General features: G+C 36.3%; 1 protein-coding gene across 5 annotated transcripts in view; it reads right to left on the reverse strand.

The window, feature by feature from the left end:
- Positions 1 to 21,395, reverse strand: part of Ralgps2 (Ral GEF with PH domain and SH3 binding motif 2) — a 209,990-nt gene that overhangs the window by 9,525 nt on the left and 179,070 nt on the right. For 4 of the 5 annotated variants that reach the window (XM_090340356.1, XM_090340353.1, XM_090340354.1 and 1 more), the window contains exons 9-16: positions 16,716 to 16,853; positions 14,965 to 15,055; positions 9,690 to 9,757; positions 7,191 to 7,326; positions 6,053 to 6,204; positions 4,922 to 4,976; positions 1,776 to 1,853; positions 79 to 184 (exon numbers count right to left, since the gene is read on the reverse strand). In XM_090340356.1, coding sequence (XP_090196482.1) covers positions 79 to 184; positions 1,776 to 1,853; positions 4,922 to 4,976; positions 6,053 to 6,204; positions 7,191 to 7,326; positions 9,690 to 9,757; positions 14,965 to 15,055; positions 16,716 to 16,853 — 824 coding nt within the window. The remainder of the gene's footprint in view (positions 1 to 78; positions 185 to 1,775; positions 1,854 to 4,921; positions 4,977 to 6,052; positions 6,205 to 7,190; positions 7,327 to 9,689; positions 9,758 to 14,964; positions 15,056 to 16,715; positions 16,854 to 21,395) is intronic. The other variant, XM_090340357.1, reaches the window with a different exon arrangement.

Here is a 21,395-nt window from a genome sequence, read left to right on the forward strand (position 1 = left end):
CTTAATCTTTTCTATCAACTATTTTAGTGTCAATGACATTCTTAGATGTGTATTAAAATAAATGGAATGGTATCTTACTGTAGGTTTTTTGCCTTCTTTTAACAAAGTTTTCCTCCTGAGAACACCCTGAATAGTAACAGCTCCTGGATATAAATGTACTGCCAAGTCTTCTGATTCTGCAGAGCTATGAATGAAATAAAGGAAAACACAAGTTAGAGTTTCTGTCTATAGTCTTTATAAATACTTAATATTACTTTTTTGTCAGCAATGGGGCTTTAACTCTGGGCCTGGACATTGTTCCTGAGCTCTTCAGCTCAAGGCCACTGCCCAACTCCTTGAGCCACAGCCCCACTTCCCATTTTTTACTGGTTAATAGGAGATAAGAATCTCATATTCTTTAGTGCCTGGGCTAGCTTTGGATCGAAATCCTCAGATCTCAGTCTCCTGAGTAGCTAGGATTACAGGCATGAGCCACTGAGCCTGGCCTTATTATTCTTAACCTGAAAGCTTTACTACTTTCTCCAGAGCCAGAAGACACTGACAATTTAAAATGTTTATTGACTTGAAATTTATAAGATTTCAAAGTTAGGAAACTATTAAGTCAAAAGATGTTCAAATAAATAGTTTTTTTTTTAACCAAGTATAATGACTAAATTTTGTTTGTCTTCTTAACATGCCATGCCATTACTGTAAGTTTTTTTCCCTCATTAGAAAGTAAATCCTGGTAGGAGAGATGATTTTATTTGTTAGAATTATTAAGTATATAAAACTGAAAGCAGCAAAGACAAGAGAGGCAAAAAAAAAAAAGAAAATTCATGCCTAAACAGTTTTTTTTAAAGAACAATAACATTTTTCAAAACTGGCTTTTTTGCAATGAATTTGAATGACATTTAAATGTTACTTATGGTGTTTAATTATGACATAACAGCCCTCCAAGAAAGGAAAAACTCCCCAGATCAAGACTTCCCTTTTCATGTTTTTTTTTTTAAAAAATCACACAATAACCTCTTTAAAGCGTTTCCCAACTAAAAACCTGTGTTTAAAATAAGAATGATCTATACATGAATCAACTAAAATAACACTGTAAAAATGACAACCACTGGTGATTTGATGAGATGTAAAATTCCTGCAGCAGCAAAGAAAAACAGGTTTTCCAGCTTATTCCTTCATGATTATTTAGGTGTCTTCAAAGTGACTTGACCTAGAAATTTCATGCTACAGCTTTTCATATTCAGGGGGGCATGCACAAGAAGATCAGACACCAAATGAGTTTTCTTTCTACTATTTTGCTGTATTCTGAACTGGTTACTATTGCTACACTCTCAATCAACCCATCTTTAGTCTCTTCTACTGGCAATATTAAAGGAAAAGGAGACCATTTAGCTAGATGCAGAACTGAACATGAGTTGAAGTACACTTGTCTAAACTTTGTTTTATCTGAAAAAAAAACAAAAAAAACCCCACTGCAGCTTAAGAATAAACTGATCATCCAATGACTAGCAACATTTGAAAGACCTATGCAGTTATAAAGCCACCAATTTAGAAGCACTTAGAAAATGTAATATAAAGATGTAAGTTTTGGCAATTAGCTCTGTGGATTAAAAAGAATAGCTCAAGATTATCTCTGTATTAAATCTTGGAAGAAAGATCTGTGTGCAATTTGTTTCAAAACCAATTAGATGAAAAAGAATAGAGATGTCAGACCACACCCATGTAAGCGAATCACCAATACCAAAGGGAGTTCTGAGACCCCCTGATTTGCAGGGGAATTGTACCTGCTAGCCTTCATGTGGCTTCGATAGCCATTTCGTGCCACTCTTGTCACCGGGCCGAGAGAATGGTATAATCTGTTCCTGTTGGATTCCATTATAAATTGTATGTGTTACATATACTTTTATTAACAAAATCGTCAATACCTAGAACAGTACACTTGATTTTTGTGTGTGTGTGCGCAATATAGCTTTCTAAATCTTACAAAAGGACAGTATAAAACAGTTCCTCTTTCTATTTTAAAGCATGCAGCAAGTTTTTCAAAATTACTGACTATAGATACAGTATCTAGTACATACTACACAGTTACACACTTAAATTCTTTTAGCGGATTTATGAGAGATAATGTAAGAGCAATTTATGGCTAATTATATAAATGTGAAAAATAAAAACTTTTTGTTTTTATTTTATTTCTCAGATTCCAGTTTAAATATGAAAGTATTTTTTATTGTATGTCCCTATGAAGACACCTAAAAGCAATATAGCTTCTAAAATTAAAACAAAGGAGGAAAACCTCTATCTTTGATAGTAAATCAAAGACTTTAGTAAAGGAGGAAAATTAAATAACAAATTCAGTCATTTTATTTCAGCATGAATTGAAAAAGCCAAAAAATGATCAGGATGGTTATGAGCAGAGTTTTATCCAAACTAAATGCTATGCTCTACAAAGGAAATAAATTTATGCCAACCCACCCATGTGCGTACACATATAGAAACACTGATAATTCTTTGCCTGGGAAAAGCCTAAAATATCATTGGTAACAAATGGTATTTTGAAAAAAGAGCATTATTTTAGCAACTTAAGCAATGATGTATCATGTCTCCCTAGGAAATAAAGAGTTTTACAAACATGGTCTTTTAAAATTCAGAGTACTATTTTTTGGGGCTGAGGAAATAGCTCAGTATTTGATATCTCTCTCTGCACTCCCACTCGGCCCGAAAGTCCGTGTTATTTTTAAATTCACTATCCACAGATAGTATTTTATATCCTGGTTGTAATTCACTTCTTATTTCATAAAAAGTAAGCAGTCACAAAAAGGTTCTCAAAATATTCCGAAAGCCACTGGCATAAGAACACATCTCCCCCCCACCACCAAAATTATCTGCAAAGCAAAACATTTGTCACAAAAGAAAAATATTGTTTTGGGGTGTGAAGGCAACATCATTAACAACTGTCTTCATAGGCAGTTGCTGGGATAAGAACAGATGAACACGATATTATCCTGGGTTACTCATAACTTGAACAGATGAAAACGATATTATCCTGGGTTACTCATAACTTAATCAAACCAACAATCTTGTTAATACTTTCAATCTGAAAATTTCAATACACTCTAAAATCAAGACCTGATGGCTATTAGTTTTTTCTTAGGGGGAAAGATAACTTGTACAAATTTAGAACATACCTAAGAAAACTTTTGTGTTTTCCTTATTTCAAGAAAACTCAAGTACAAGAGAATGAAAGTAAAGATTAGAAGAGAACCAAAATGTAAAACAAAGAATCCACTAATAAAAAGAACATGGTAACATTTATAATTAGAGTAGAAAGGAGTTTAAAAAGTACACCGAAACATAAACCTCATGAATAAAGTCTTTTTTTTTTTTTTTTTTTTTTGCCAGTCCTGGGCTTGAGCTCAGGGCCTGAGCACTGTCCTTGGACTTTCTCAAGGCTAGAGCTCTACCACTTGAGCCTCAGAACCACTTCCGGCTTTTTTCTATGTATGAGATACCAAGGAATCGAACCCGGGTCTTCCTGCATGCTAGACAAGCACTTTAACCACTAGGCCAAACTCCCAGCCCCAATGAATAAAGTCTTAATCACAAAAGATGAACAAACCTTTATGTAATTTCATTGGTTGAAATCAACCAATTCAAAGAGCATTCAATTTGAAATTCTTTTCTATCAAAAAGTAATTGATATGGAGTTATATAACTAAATATATGACATTAATAGTTAATTTAAGTAACAATGTTAAGGGCTAGAGGTATGGCTCAGTAGCATAACACTTGCTTCAAGTATTAAATATACCACCTGTTGCTTAGTCCCATCCCACTCCCTTAAAGTACGGACGATGAAATCCAGAGACTAACATATGCTAGCCAAGTGCACTTATCACTGAGCTATAGCCTCGTTACTTAGTTGCTTAGTGTATATACAAAATGGAGCCATGTATGGTCAAGAGTCATCAAATGTCTGGAATTGGAGGTATGGGTCAAATGGTACAGTGCCAGCTGTGAGAGAAAAAGGGAGAGCTCAAGGACCTGATTTCAAAGCCTCCATAGTAGTACCAAAAAAGGAAAAAAGTCAATTTTTTTTTTTTTTTTGCCAGTCCTGGGGTTTCAACGCAGGGACTGGGCATTGTCCTTGAGACACTGCAACTGCTGGCTTTTTCTGTATATGTGGTACCAAGGAATCAAACCCAGGGCTTTGTGTATGCTAGTCAAGCACTCTACCACTAGGCCAAACTCCTGGCCAAGTCAAATGTCTAATGAGTCTAAGAAGGGTAGTACAGAAGTAGTCACAGATATAAGCATATAATTATTTGGATAATTTAGATAGGTACATAATTTTTTGACACATTCTCAAGGAGCATTTGTATTTGAAGACTGTATTTGTATACTGAAGTTTCTTCGCACTGATGATAGCTTTTATAGCTCAAAATAACAGGATTATAGTATTTCTTTGTAAGATATTATAATATATACTGTGCAATTCCAGTTTATCCTCCTTATTCATCGTATACTTTAAAATTCATGAACTCATTTTGTCTTTGACAAAGCAGTAGAGAATAAAGTCAGTCATTCCCGTGTTTCAAGATTACTTGCTACCAAGACCTAAAGTAATAATTTCATTTTGTACACAAAAGTTAATTATGCTATTATTGAAACTTTGATACCATTAAAATTATGGAAAATTTCAAGTTACAATATAAAATTCAAATGCACTTGTAAAGACACCAAACCAAATTAACAGACCACCAAGAGCCATTCTCATTACTTACAATCCCAGATTGAAAGTATCAACATCTAATTTCTTCTGTTGGCAAGAAACTTAAGTCATTTAAAGACATGTAAAAAATGCTTCTTCAAATTATCATATCCTCTCAGACTGACAAAATAAATTCAAAGCAGTTTAAATAATCTCTCTTACCTTTCAAAAGCGGGCCATGAGGTTTCTTCGCTTAGTTCAGAACCATCACTGCTACCTAAAATCAAAAGTTATTCTATTTTTTTAAACATCAAGAGTTTTTTTAAAGCTGGGTGCAGTGGCTCATGGCTGTAATCTTAGCTACTCAGGAGGCTGAGGTCTGAGGATCATAGTTCAAAGCCAGTCCGGGGAACTAAAGTCCATGAGACTTATCTCCAATTAACCACTAAAAAACTGGAAGTGGCGCTGAGGCTCAAGGGGTAGGGTGGTAGCTTTGAGCTGAAAAGCTCAGGGACAGCACTCAGGCCCAGAGTTCAAGCCCCATGACTGACCAAAAAAAAAAAGTTTACTCATTTTGGACTTTATAATTTAAAAAAAAATTTTTACTAGTGATTGTAGAATGGCAATCTTTATTATAGTCCATTTATATATTTTTATTCTAGTATTATTGTTGCTAAGTTTATCTGCAATATATTAGAGAACAGTTGACAAGACTATTTGAGGTAACAAAACAAAGTAACATTAAGTGAGCAATCTTGCTCTGTCACAGTGCTTCTGTCTTTAAGAGGACCAACTGATCAAGGACTGAAACCTCTACAACTATGAGCTAAAATAAACCCTTTCACTTTATAAACTGATTTATCTCTGGTAATTTTTTTATAGTGAAGGAATGCTAAATGTTTTCATTCTCATTTTTGCATCGGATATAGATAATTAAGCATTTCCCTCTTTGAGACAGTAGGTATTTATGATCCCTTCTCCCTCTCCTAAGTTATTATTCTCATTGTTTCCTTAAACAATTCATTCTCCTTTTCCTTTTTTGTTGGTTTGGGGCTTATACTCAAGGAAGGCCTAGGTTACTGTCTCTGAACTCTTTTTTGCTCAAGTCTAGCCCTCTAGCACATAAGCCACTGGACCACTTCTGGCTTTTTTTGTGGTTAACTGCAGGTAAGAGATTCATAGACTTTTCTGCCTGGGATGATTTCCAACCAAGATCCTCAGATATCAGCCTCCTGAGTAGTTAGAATTACAGGCACAAACCACGACACCTGGCTATAACTTTTATTTCAAATGAGTTTTGTTTAAATTTTCACCTTATACAAGCGGGAGCATTCTGAGAGAAATATTTCTTACCTATTGATATTCCACTAGAAAGAGTAGAACTTTCAGCTTGGCCTCGGGATGGAGCATGGGGTTCCATGACACTATCATCTAACAGATGCCTTGGGCCTGCATTTGGGAACGTTGCACTCTTAAACTCTGCTGTGTTCATTTTATGAATAAAACTGGAAATAAAAAATATTTTTCATAGCTTTTTACTATATATCTTCCATCTCGAATTTCTCAACTTTTATAAAAACACAGTTACTATCAAGAAAGACTCTAACAGTAGAAAGAAAATTGTATAGGAAATGTCATCTCTAGGTAACTAAAATAAACTTTAATCTCATCTATAGTCTTGGGTCCATGAAAAAATATTTTTCACATTCTGTGTGTGTGTGTGTGTGTATCTTACAGCTTTCATTTACTGGAAGAAAGATAATACAGACAACACATTTGTGCATTCACATTCATTTTTAAAGAACTGTTAAATTCTCACAAAAGCCCAATACAGGTAATCATGGGCCCCTTTTTTGAGAACATTTTTACAAAACTAATGAAGTTAAATAACAACAAACCAATTTTCCTTTCTTTATATTTAGTAAGAGAGTAACTCTTTGTTTTTTTTTTGTTTTTTTTTTTGTTTTTTTTTTTTGCCAGTCTTGGGCTTGGGCTCAGGGCCTGAGCACTGTCCTTGGACTTTCTCAAGGCTAGAGCTCTACCACTTGAGCCTCAGCACCACTTCCGGCTTTTTTTCTATGTATGTGGTACCGAGGAATCGAACCCGGGTCTTCATGCATGCTAGGCAAGCACTTTAACCACTAGGCCAAACTCTCGGCCCATCTCTTTGGGTTTTTAACACTTATGTTAGTTAAGACAACTGTTTAGATAAAAAGTTTATGACTTTAGAGGAAAACTACTGGTATTTTGCTATCCCAATTTATGATTGCTCTCTTTATAATGTTCACTTGTCTCTTTCACACATAAAAGTACTGTTGTGAACAGCTCATTTACAAATTTAAGCAAACAAAGAAAATGTGGGCAAACAAGTTGTTTTACTAGAGTTATTAGCAAAAAACCCACTATTTTCTATTTAACTAATAAACATATAGAATTTATTTACTGATAAATACGAAGTACATCCAACTACAAACAAAAGTCAGATGCTAACTTATAACCGAGGCTATGGCACTTCCTGTGTCCATGTGAAATCAGGCTCCGAGGGGACGGGGGCGTCTGAGGGAGCAGGGCCCCTTCTGCAGCCATACTCTTCCTACCACTCTGTGGTGATGCTCCTACTTCAGGACCTGCACATTCAATTAAAACAGAGAGGGTGGGAGGGAAGGAAAATTTTATAATGTCTTAAAAGTCTGTTTTACTTTTAATATCTTGACATAAAATATAAAGTATGGTTTAAATTTTAAGGTAATAGCAGTGTTTGCTTCTGCTTAATTGAGGTATGAAAACCTCATGCATTATTTTCAAAGTTGTACAATAGACTCTCAAACTATATAAAAATATATTGATTTTTACCTATCTTACATGTATAAATATCTTTTCTATTTATATAGGAAGAGACAGAAGAATTATAAGACTCAGGCTCTTATCTCAAAGACAAAATCTGGATTAATTATCCAAGCCTTCCAAGTCCTAGGTTCAGTGCTTTTGATTTTATACATTTTTTTCCCCCTTGTGCTGGTTCTGGGGCTTAAACTCAAGGTTGGGGTGCTTTCCTGAGCTTCTTTTGCTCAAGGCTAATTAATGCTCTACTATTTGAATCTTAACTCCACTTCTAGTTTATTTTTAGTAGTTTATTGGATACAACAGTCTCATGGATTTTTCTGTTTGAGCTGGCTTTGAACCACAATCCTTAGATCTCAGCCTCCCGAGGAGCTAGGACTACAGGCATGAGCCACTGGCACCTGGCTTACACACTGGTTCTTTACTCATGGTTTCAGCTCCCTCATATAAAAATATGTATGGTATATTAAAAATTATTATCTATAATGATATTGTTCAAGCTTATGGGAATAAAAAACAACTCCAAAGTACAAAAGTATACCCGGAGCACAGCCTATTGATAGAGTGCTCACCTTGTATGAATGAAGCTCTGGGTTCGATTCCTTCGTACCACATACACAGAAAAAGCCAGAAGTGGCACTGTGGCTCAAGTGGCAGAGATCTAGCCTTGAGTAAAAAGTGTCCAAGGACAGTGCTCAGGCCCTGAGTTCAAGCCCCAGGATTGGCAAAAAAAAAAAGTACAAAGCTTTTTAAAGTATCTCACTAAAAGTGGAGGGGAAAAAAAGCTGGGCACTGTGGCTAGCACCTAAAATACCAGCATTGGGGAAGAGAACAGAGTAGGAGGACTTTGAGACCCAGGACAGCTGGCTCTGTTTCACAAAATCAAAATACAAAGCACATTTAAAGGATTTAGATATGACTGGGAGCTAGTGGCACATGCCTGCAATGGTAGCTACTTAGGAGGCTGTGACTTGGAGGATCAAAGTTTGAGGGCAGCCCAAGCAAACTGGATGCTGTTTGCTAGACTTCATCTCCAAAATAACAAGCAAAATGCAAGGCTGGAGAGATGGCTTAAGTGAAAAAGTGTTAGTACAGCAAGTGTGATGCTTTGTGTTCAAACCCCATTAAAGGAAAAGGAAACCTTAGATTAAAATATTTTCTGTACTTGAAGGCTCTTCCTCATCCAAACTGTCAAAATTTGTTTCCTTGATTCCTCATATATGAGGTAAGCCTTCAAATATTTAGAATAAACAACAGAAAGGTTATTTTGACAATCTGCATTAGAAATTTTAAATAGGTACTTTTCAATATTTCTTAAATAAGGAGTAATTTCAGGGCCGGGAGTTTGGCCTAGTGGTAGAGTGCTTACCTAGCATGCACAAAGACCCAGGTTCAATTCCTGGGTACCACATACATAGAAAAAAAGCTAGAAATGGTCTGTGGCTCAAGTGGTAGAGCACTAGCCTTGATAAAAGTCAAAGGACAGTGCTCAGGTTCTGACTTCAACCCCCACAACTGGCCAAAACAAAAAGGAGTAATTTCTTCAGTAGTTTGTTTTCATTAAAAATTGTGCTATAAATATCCTCTATAAAATAAATTAAAAATCATTATAAAGCAACAGCATGGACTATGATTTGATTTTTATATTTTTAGTTCTTGTCCCAATAAACTTAATCCACCAAAACTGACACAGTAATAACTTCTCACAGACAACATAGAATTTCTAGTGTAATCAATATTCACGGTAGAGAACAAGAATTTTTTATTTTTTTAAAATTTTTTTTATTGTAATTAGTAAAAGGGTACATGATATTTGCCAGATAGAAGGTGCATTAATTCACATACATTGATACCCTTTCACATGTCTTCGTACCCATTTCCCTCCCCCCCCACACCCCCCAGAACAAGAATTTTTCAAATGAAGAGACTATTTGTAAATTCTTACTTATTATCATGTTGCATTTGTTGTCCTTGATTAGATAATATTCATTAATAAGCATTAATAACCTGCAAGTATCTTCTTAATTAAAAACCAAAACACTAAGAAAGGACTGAATGATTTTAATAAAAGAAAAAATTTTGCACATAAGATGTGCTTTCAAATTATTTGGATTATAAATTGGTAATGAGAAAGAAACTATGCACTGACCTACTAAATCTTCCCTGGAAGCGGTAGAACGTGGTGTGCTTGTTCCTGGTTCTATCTTTAATGATAGCCTGAAAAAAAAAAAGCACATACATAAAGTGATTATTATTTGATAAAATAATATTAAAATCATGTATTTTCCCACACAAAAACCTAAAAGGATTTTATGTTTTTAATTTTGTTATTGTATTTTATTTTGGGATCATGTATAGAGGGGATACAGTTACATTCATCAAGTAATGGCTGCATTACTTTTTGAACACTGATATCCCTTATGTTTTTGCCCCCATTTTCTTTCCCCCATACCCCCCAATTATCTTCTTTTCCTCCTTCCCTTCCCTATTTCAAATAAACAAATAAATATATATAACCATATGGGGGAGGAAAGAGAAAATAAATAACTTCATTAAGCAAAGATAAACCTCTTGTTTCCATATCTGAGAGTTCATTTCATAAATGTATGACCATATATACATAGCTCCTAAAAGCACTTTAATAAAACATTAGCTGTTTTTCTTCATTAGTTTTTTGTTGTTGTTTATTTGAGGTACTAGGATAGGATTTTAATTCAGGGCATTATTTACTTGCTTAAATAGTGTTCTTCTTGAGCCATACCTCCAGCCTGACTTGTTGCTGGTTATTTTAGAGATAAGAGTCTTTCAAACTTTTGCCCAAACTGACCTCAAACTATGATCCTTTTCAAGGCACTGGGTTCAGTATGCAACAACACTGCTAAAAAGTACTAGTTAAAAAAAAGGCTTGTTGTGTGTGTGTGTGTGTGTGTGTGTGTGTGTGTGTGTGTGTGTATGTGTGTGTATGTATATGTATGTACATACACATGTGTATACACATGCAAGTACTGATCCTAGGCTTGGTGTGTGTGTGTGTGTGTGTGTGTGTGTGTGTGTGTGTGTGTGTGTGTGTGTGTGTGTGTGTGTGTGTGTGTGTGTGTGTGTGTGTGTGTGTGTGTGTGTGTGTGTGTATGTACATACACATGTGTATACACATGCAAGTACTGATCCTAGGGCTTGAACTCAGAGCCTGGGTCCTATCTTTGAACTTCTTTGTTCAGTTAGTACTCTACCACTTGAGCCATGGTTCCAGTTTTGTCTTTTTGGTATGTCTTACAGACATTCTTGCCATATGGACATTTGGTAAGTCTTATGGACATTCTTTTTTTTTTTTTTTTTTGCCAGTCCTGGGCTTGAGCTCAGGGCTTGAGCACTGTCCTTGGACTTTCTCAAGGCTAGCACTCTACCACTTGAGCCTCAGCACCACTTCCGGCTTTTTGCTATGTATGTGGTACCAAGGAATTGAACCCGGGTCTTCGTGCATGCTAGGCAAGCACTCTACCACTAGGCCAAACTCCCGGCCCCCTTATGGACATTCTTACCTGGTCTTAAATCTCCATCCTCACGTGCCTTGCTGCACCTTTCTTTCTAGAAGTTGTGTTAACTGAGTCATTGAATGGTTAGACTGAATAACATGCTTTTTAAATTTGTAGTTAAATCAGTAACTCATCCAATAAAACTCCTGTAACTAATGGATATTAAACATGCATGAATATTCTTGAATTTTTAAATCAAAATAATACTATCAGCAATAATAATTTGCTTTTTCTTTTTGCCAGGCCTGGGGCTTGAAGTCAGGGCATGAGCACTGTCCTTAGGCTTTCCCAAGGCTAGAGCTCTACCAATTGAGCCACAGCACCACTTTTGGCTTTTTCTATGTATGTGGTATTGAGAAATAGAACCCGGACCTTCATGCATGCTAAGGCAAGCACTCTACCACTAGGCCAAACTCCCGGCCCCTGCAATAGTAATTTTCTTAACAAATATAATACTTTTATTGGATTCAGTAAAATTTTGCCATCAAATATAATTGTGAAAAAAATTTTAAGACTTCACACTTCAACTTAATAAACTTTTAACGTCAAAAAATCCAGTTAGCCTTCTGTAGTAGCCTCAAAGAAAATAAAGTACTTAGGAATTAACAACTAAGAATGTAAAGAACCTTAATGATGAAAACTTTAAAAATCTGAATGGCAATCCTGCCAAGGGCTAGCTACAAATTCAATGCAATACCCATCAATATCCCGATGCATTCTTTTTTTTTTTTTTTTTTTTTTTGCCAGTCCTGGGCTTGAGCTCAGGGCCTGAGCACTGTCCTTGGACTTTCTCAAGGCTAGAGCTCTACCACTTGAGCCTCAGCACCATTTCTGGCTTTTTTCTATGTATGTGGTGCCGAGGAATCGAACCCAGGTCTTCATGCATGCTAGGCAAGCACTTTAACCACTAGGCCAAACTCCCGGCCCCTGATGCATTCTTTAAGGAAATAGAAGAAGCAATCCAAAATTTCAATCCTTAGCAGAAAGAACAGAGCTGGGCGAATATCAATACCAAAATTTAGACTCTATTACAGAGCTATAGTAAACAAAACAGCTTGGTACTGGCACAAGAACAGACCTGAGGACCAATGGAATAGAACTGAAGACCCAGAAATCAATCCTATGGCCACCTAATCTTTGATAAGGGACCCCCCCAAAAAATAGAATGGAAGATAGCCTCTTCAACAAGCAGTGCTGGCAGAACTGGATAAGCACCTGCAGAAAACTAAATTTGGATCTTTATATGCCACTCTGCCCCAGGATTAATTCCAAATAGATCAAAAACCTTGAGGTAAAAGCAGATACCCTGAAAACTTTACAAGAAGGAATAGGAGATATACTAGGTCTCCTTGGCACAGATCGAAACTTTCTTAATAAAGACCCAGAAACACAACAAATTAAAAAAACTTTGGACAAGCGGGACTGCAATAACCTGCAGAGCTTCTGTATGGCAAAGGACATAGCAAGCAAGTTAAATAGAAAGCCCACAGAGTGGGAGAAGATCTACAACAGACAAAGAGGCCTCATATCTAAAATATATCTCTGAAGAAGAAATAAGAATGGCCTATAGACACATGAAATGCTCGCCATCTCTGGCCATAAAAGAAATGCAAATCAAAACAACTTTGAGATTCCACCTCACTCTAGTTAGAATGGCCATGATCAAGAAATCTAATAACAACAGATGCTGGTGGGGATGTGGCCAGGAGGGATCATTACTACACAGTTGGTGAGAGTGCAAACTCATTCAAACACTATGGAAAGCAGTGGGGCGATTCCTCAAAAGAGTATAAATTATTAATCAAAAAGGGCAAGAAAAATTTTTATTCTGAAAAACATTAATTTTTGACTTTGACAAATTTTAAAAAATATGTCTTTTATTAGAAAAATACTTTTGGAAGACATCAAATTCATGTTTTTAATGAACATTAATTTCACCAGTCTGTTTCCCTATGGTGTTTCAGACATACATATAATTATATTTTGCTTAGAAGAACTCTATAGAGCTTTCTTCCTCCTTCCTTCTCCTCTAACATACTACTTATCAACAACTTTCTTTTTGGTTCTTTATGCCAAAAGGCATCAAATTCAATTTGAAAGCTTGAGAACAACTAATAGAATAAAGCTAAGGAAAGTTCTGGGCATGGTGAAAAGTGCCTAGGGTCCCAGATACTCAGCAGGCTTGAGCTCAAGAGTTGAGAATAGCTGGAGTAACAAAACATGTCCTTGTTAGCCAGGCATGTTGGCTCACACCTGTAATCCTAGCTACACAGGAGGCTGAGATCTGAGGATCAAGGTTCAAAGCCAGCCTGGACACTAAAGTAAAGAAAGTGATACTCTTATCTCCAATTAATCACTAGAAAATGGGATGTGGGGCTGTGGCTCCATGAGTAGGGCGGTAGCCTTGGGCCAAAGAGCTCAGGGACAATGCCCAGGCCTAGGAGTAGGGCAGTAGCCTTGAGCTGAAGAGCTCAGGGACAGCGCCCAGGCCAGATTTCAAGCCCATGACCAACAAAAAAACTAACAAAAAAATATTTCCTGTTAAAAAAACAAAATCACAAAGACAAAACAAATTATCAAACTAAAATTGTGAAACTTCATGAAAAGTATAGTTCTTTTTGCTTGCTTTTTATTTATTTATTTATTTATTTATTTATTTATTTATTTATTTATTTATTTATTTATTTTGCCAGTCCTGGGCTTGAGCTCAGGGCCTGAGCACTGTCCTTGGACTTTCTCAAGGCTAGAGCTCTACCACTTGAGCCTCAGCACCACTTCCGGCTTTTATGCTATGTATGTGGGGTACCAAGGAATCGAACCCGGGTCTTCGTGCATGCTAGGCAAGCACTCTGCCACTAGGCCAAACTCCTGGCCCCCCTGGCTTATTTTATATCATTACTCCAGCAGTAATGATATAAAACACTAAAACTGAAAGATGAAAAGGGTTAATTTTATAAAAACTACCCCTGCAAATGGGCTATACTTGAATGGTAGAGAGACATATAGATCAGCTATTTGCAAAGTGATATTTTTTGGGGCCTGGGAGGAGGGGAGCATGTTACTGGGGTTTGAACTCTTGGCTTTATGCTTTGATAGGCCTTTGTTCTATTATGTGAGCCATGTTTCCATGGCTTGGGTTAGCTTGGAACCACAATCATCCTCTCTGTTTTCTTTTTAACTGGGACGACAGCTATTGATTGAGTGGGAGTATTTCCTTGAACTGCTGTCCTCCCTATGTCTGCCACTAGAATAGTTAGGATTACAGATATGAGCTACCAATGCCTGGTCTAGAAAAGTGACCTTTAAAATCTTTAATAACTAGAGAAGGTTAGTATAGTGCTATAATTGGACAAGACATCTCAATAGTGTTTCAATTCATGAAAACAATGTCTAAGATATGTCTAAAAATTACCATTAAAAAGGAGCAATTTTTCTATTTTATAAGCTGTTTAATTAGTTTAGTCAAAGATATATTTCCATAAAGACGGACTAGACTATATGGGAGCGAGGAATTTAAATCTGAATCATTAAACAGCTGTCTACAGGCTGACAAAGATAAAATATTCTTTTGTTTTTTTTTTTTTTTTTGTCAGTCGTGGGGCTTAAACTCAGTCTGGGTGCTGTCTCTGAGTGCTTCAGCTCAAGACTAGTGCTCTAACACTTGAGACTAGTGCCACTTCCAGTTTTCTGGTAGTTAATTGGAGGTAAGAGTCCCACAGACTTTTGTGCCCAGGCTGACTTTGAACCGCGATCCTCAGCAAGTGACTAAAAGGAAATATGAATCTGTTAATGTAACACTGGATGTAGGTCTTGGATGTTTAAATACATGGGCATAGAATAATGAAGGATAGACAGGACAAAGTACAAACCAATTTCGAAGATCCAACCTACTTGTAATTATCATCTTCCACAAACTTTTGTAGTTCTTCTATATACTGGACCGAGTTCAGATATTTTTGGACATGAGGCAACATGGGAATATCTAGGCAAAATGTGATAAGTAATTATCCAATGAAGTATAACGTAACCAGAAAGCTAACTGTGGAAAATAAGGCAAATTAAGGGCAAATGATACCAAAACTGAAACTAACTGAAGAACATTATTGAGATTAATTTATTTAAATAAAGCAATGTAATTTAGAAAAGAAAAGTCACATACTGCTAGGACAGACTTTTTCTTAAAGGACTCCAATTAAGAAGCTCTACATATTTAAGAAATTTCATAGTTAAAAAAATCAGAGACTCCCCCATATTTCATGATTTAAAAAAATCAGACTTCAATGTGATTATACTTAAGCTTCAAATACATATAATAAGTGAAGGCACTTAATTTTTATTTTTCTGTTTTTGGTTAATCATAGGGCTTGAACTCAGGGATTGGACATTGTTCCTGAGAAATTTTTGCTCAAGGCTAGTGGATCTACCACTTTAAGCTATAGTACCACTTTTGAATTTTCTGGTGGTCAATTGGAAATAAGAGTCTCACAGACTTTCCTGCCCTGGCTGACTCTGAACTATAATCCTCAGATCTAAGGCTCCTGAGTAGCTAGGATTACAGGTGTGAGTCACCAGTTCCCAGCTTAAATTTTCTTTTTCTTTCTTCCTTTTTTCTTTTTCGTGGTTCATGGGGCTTGAACTGGGCCTGGGCGCTGTCTCTGAGCTCTTCAGCTCAAGGATATTGCCCTACCCCTGGGCCTGGGCATTGTCCTTGAGCTCTTTAGCTCAAGGTAACCACACTACCCTTGAGCCAAGCCACACTTCTGGTGTTTTAGAGGTAAGAGTCTTAGGTCCTTTTGTGCCCGGCTAGTTTTGAACCTTGATCTTCAGATCTCAGCCTCCTGAGTAGCTAGGATTTCAGGAGGAGCCACTGTGCCCGGCTTTAAGTTTTCTTTTAAACAACATGTTTTCCAGCTCTGTGGGTCACTACCCATTATGAATTTCAAAAACAGATTTAAGGTAGCACAGAAATCGGCATTTTTTAAAGGATAGGACAAGTAGGGAGCCAGAGGCCCACATCTGTAATCCTAGCTACTCAGGAGGCTTAGATCTGACTACTGTGATTTGAAGTAGGCCAGGATAATACAGTCTATGAGATTCTTATCTCTAACCACCAAAAAGTTAGAAGTGGAACTGTGATTTAAGTGATTAGAGTACTAGCCTTGAACAATAAAAAGCTCAAGGACAGTGCCCACACCCTGATCAAGCCCCAAGACTGTCCCCCCCTACAAAAAAAGGGCACAATAAAAGAATATTTAATTCTGTACCACATCATCCACATTTTATTAAGTTTCTTGCCTTTTCTTACAAGTACAAATATACATATGCAAAGTTAATTTTAAGACATATTTGAAATATTTTAGATATAAACAAGTGTTTTCCAATATCAAATTTTAAATATAAAACGTTTCAATCCTTAAATAACAATCATAAAAAAGGACTCTAAGCCAGGCATGGACAAGAAGCTAAGCAAGAAGATTACTTGCACCTCTAGGAGTTAGAAGCTAACCTACTCAACAGAGACAGAGACAAGAGACAGAAAGAGGGAAAGCTAATCAGTAAATGCTGAAATAAATAATCCCTGAAAAGTGGTCAATCATGAAATTCAGAGCATAAGGCCTTAACATCATCCCTCAGAAACTTACCATATTCACAGGACTGTTGTAAATCAGAAATTATTCGAAGGATGTTATTCATTAAATTTGATCTCTGCTCATTTTCTAAAATGCTGCCAGTTGATGGGTATGCTGAATCAATGTATGTTAGATCTGACAAATAGATACCTGAAACAAAATGAGATGTTTTCTTACTTGTAAAGTGAAACAAAGAGAAAAAGCTCATTTATAGATATTTTCAGAACATGCCATAATCAGAATATATTGTTAATAACATATTAATATGAATATATTGTTATTAGCATTAATGTTACTAACATATTAATATATTGCTATTAACATATTAATATGACTCAAGATTTATATTTCCAGAGTTGGCATCATATAATTAAACTATGTTCCTAATTATCTTCTTTTATTTCTAGCTGCAAATAAAAATTAACCTTAGCATATATGGGACTTAATGGAAAGTAGCTGAGTTGTTGAACTAGTTCTACCTTTGTAGTTTGGTAGAGACAAGTATTTTAATCTCTGCATTTGTTCTTACAACTATTCAACCATTACCTTAATGGAATAAGTTAACTTAGGCAGTCTAACAAAGGTAAGTAATTTAGTTATATACCCTTGGATGGAGGATTATTATGACATTTGAGTCTTAACTTTGAAAACTGTCTCCATCTGGTAGAAACATCATATGATTTAAAGATATACAAATGGATTTCTGAAATAATATAACTAAAACTTGTATAACTAATCCTTGTGTTTTCTTTGTTCCTATACAGATGATCCAAAATAATTTGGCTGTGCTAGTTGTGAACATGAAGTCACTAATTTAAAAGTATTATCTTCATTTAAAAGTATTATCTAAGTGTTTACTATATGCACATGTAAAATGTATCCAAGCACTATAGTTGAAGAAAAAATGTATATCTCATAAGCCCCCTATAGATGGAATCAAAAGTACTATGAACACTTATTTCAGGTGTTGTCTCTGAGCTCCTCAGCTCAAGGCTGCTGCCCTACCCTTGAAGCCACAGTACCACTTTTGGTTTTCTGGTAGTTAATTGGAGATAAGAATCTCACAGTCTTTAGTGCCCACGCTGGCTTTGAACCTTCATCCTCAGATCTCAGCCTCCTGAGTAGCTAGGATTACAGGCATGAGCCACCACACCCAGCTATACTTGTTTTATGTTTGCCATTTTCTCCCACCTTGAGTGCTTTCTAGACACATCTACATCCATTTCAAATCCAGGACCTTAAATATTTTCTTACAAATTCAAAGATAGGAACTGTGTGGTCTAAGGGTTAGAGGTGTGTGTGTCGGTGATGGCTCAAGTGGTAGAGAATCTTGTCTAGCAGGCTCAAAGCTAAGTTCATATCAAGAGAAAGAGAGACCGAGAGGAAGGGGGACAGGGACAGGGAAATATTTTTTAGATAAGCAACCTAAAATCTACAGATTTTTTTTTTTTTTTTTTTTTTTTTTTTTTGGTGATTCATAGGGCTTGAACTCTGGCTTGGGCCGCTGTCCCTGAGCTCTTCAGTTCAAGGCAACTTCCCTATCTCTGGGCCTGGTGTTGTCCCAGAGCTCTTTGACCCAAGGCTACTGAAGAGCCACAGCCCCACTTCCCATTTTCTACTGATTTATTGGAGATAAGAGTCTAAGTTCTTTAGTACCCAGGCTGGCTTTGAACCTTGATTCTCAGGCGTCAGCTCCCTAAGTAGCTAGGATTAGTGAGCCTGGCTTAATGAGCTCTATCTCTCTTCTCTCCTCTCTCTCTCATCTGTCTATCTTATCCATTTATCCGTCCGTCCGTCCGTCCGTCTGTCTGTTTCAGTCCTGGAGCTTGAACCCAAGGCCTGAGCGACATTGTTCTTGGACTTTCTCAAGGCGAGAGCTCCACCACTTGAGCCATAGCACCACTTCTGGGTTCTCTATATATGTGGTACGGAATCAAATCTGGGTCTTTGTGCATGCTGACAAGCACTATACCACTAGGCCAAACTCCCAGCCCCCACGCCCGCCTTAAAATCTACAGATATTTTAAGGTTGTGTCTAAAGCCATGCAACCTTCCAGAATGTACTAGATTATCCTGTATCCCTAGATATATTTGCAACCTAGATTTAAAATAAAATCACAGTATTAATATATATATATATTATCCATACCATTCACTCTTATAATCTTATGTCTAACTTTTTGTGTAACATTTCATATGTATAATATTTGTAGCTCATTTAAGGCATTTGCTCTACTTCATACTTGAAGAAAATCTTGTGTATTGTTTTTAAAATAGGTGGCACTTAACACACTATAAAAAGTTATCATGGCAAGGGCTGGGAGTTTGGCCTAGTGGTAGAGTGCTTGCCTAGCATGCACAAAGACCAGGGTTCGATTCCTCGGTATCACATACATAGAAAAAAAAGCCAGAAGTGGTGCTGAGGCTCAAGTGGTAGAGCTCTAGCCTTGAGAAAAGTCCAAGGACAGTGTTCAGGCCCTGAGCTCAAGCCCATGACTGGCAAAAAAAAAAAAAAAAATTAAAAAAAAGTTATCATGGCAATCCTTTAACTCATCACAGTAGGATTTCTTTTTCATGAGTAAATACAGTATTCCTAAATACTGATTTCGCCATTTCTTCAAATGCACCAAGAAAAGCCAAAGCCAAGATATTTCTCACTTCTAATCTCAGAAGAGAATCTTTCTCCAAGTTCATACTGTGATATTTGGAAGCAATTGCTATTGCTTTCTCCCAAACATACAACGTAGTCTTTTCTACCATTCAGCCCTACAGCTAATACTCCCAATAAATATCCTATTTTAGAGTCAAAGTAACACTTCTTTCAATTCTGATCCCCTCTTAAACACTCTTGTTATCTCCCTCCAAGGAACACCGTGAAAGAGTGGTATGCTTGTTTACTATTTACTTTTAACATATCTGACATATAAGCTGGGCGCAGTAGCTCATGCCTGTAATCCTAGCTACTCAGGATCTGAGGATCAAGGTTCAAAGCCAGCCAGGGCACAAAAGGACCTGAGACTCATCTCCTGTTAACCTCTAGAAAAGGGGAAGTGGTGCTTGGTTCAAGGGTAGGGCAGTAGCCTTGAGCTGAAGAGCTCAGGGATAGCACCCAGGCCTAGTTCAAGTCCCAAGACTCACCCCCCACCAAATATATATGTATGACATAATATAAAATTGTGAAAGACTTTAAAATGAAGGAAAACACTACCTATTCTGTCTTCAGTGTTTCTATTTGGCCTCTTTCAGTAATGATACAAATTATTGACAATTATTATTATTCACTGACAAAGCACTGCCAATGAATTACATATGTCCACTGATTATTGCCCCACAGATGTTAAACAATTTTATAACTGGTCAATTATAAGCTCACTATCCATATGTGTATTATTATGATTTCTAGAAATGGTCCTATTGTCCTGGTCCCCTTGTATATTTCATGATTTAAATTACATTGATTTTATGAAAAAAGCATAAATTCTTTAATACAATATCTGTTGTCAATTTTTGTGAAAAGATTGGATAATGTAAGGACTGCAGCATCCCTAAATAGGTTTCTTGAGGTACTGTGTGCATGTATATCAACAAAGTATATTTTAAAAGTAATACTGGGGGAGGGGGAGTTAGGCTAGGAGTCTAATTTCCAAGTTTTAAATATATTGTAGACAATGTTTTGTTGTGCTTTATTTAGTCACTCTTCCATTCACTAAACACTCTGACCTCTTTGTAATGATGCTTAAATTTACTCTGGTATAGGCATTAATGACAATCCCATTATAAATCTTTAAACATTTTTGTCCTTCTCTAAGCCTTTCAGTAGTATTTTAATCATTCTCGTCTTGGTTTTCCCAGCTTGAACTTCCATAACCTTTTAGTCCTTTAGTTCTCCTTTGTCCTTATGTTCTGAAAATCTTGGTATTTTCCATGGCCTATCATCTACACAGTTAACATGTAATTTCTCTGCAATATCTTGGTTCTGTAGCTTCAGCTACTATCTAATTTGTGGTCTCTGACCTTTTTAAGTCTCTGTGTAAAATTCAAGTGCCAGATTTCATTTTCAAATTAAGAAGCTAAACCAACCATTATTTGTCCTGAAATATCGGCCATTCCAATTTCCTAGGTTGGTTATTCACAGAACTCACTGTTTAAGTTAAAAGGCCCCCCAAAGTGCCCAAATTAAAACGGCATTTACAATCTCATAATTTACCCAAAATTAAACTGGTGAATAAAAGCAATGATGAACAACATATTTTATTAGAGTAAAGGCTGGCTGCCTATGTGTCCACAATGCTTTTGAAATCAGGAAAAGAGCCTAAGAAAAATCTAAATGACTGTATATTTCTGAGAAATGGAAGTAACTCACAACACTGGTCTCATGATTCTTCATGTTCACAATGAGGTACCCCCGAAAAGCTTATCTCTTAAAAAAAAAAACAAAACTATCACAATGCTAGTTCATCATACCCTTCATTTTCCTGTTATCTTTTGCTGTACTTCACATATTTATGTAATCTGCTTCATTTTTACTTTGCTTACAGTCCTACCTTGAAATGTACTACACAGAACTTTAAGAAATCAATTCTATGAAAAAGGTAGAAATTAAGCTCACACTTTTTAAATAATGGGGATGAATCCATAGCACCTATGAGAAAAACACAGCAAACTAATACAATGAAGAAAGCACATTTAATC

The sequence above is a fragment of the Megascapheus bottae genome, chromosome 10, assembly GCF_031878675.1.
Source record: "Megascapheus bottae isolate mThoBot1 chromosome 10, mThoBot2.hap1, whole genome shotgun sequence".
Lineage (NCBI taxonomy): Eukaryota > Metazoa > Chordata > Mammalia > Rodentia > Geomyidae > Megascapheus > Megascapheus bottae.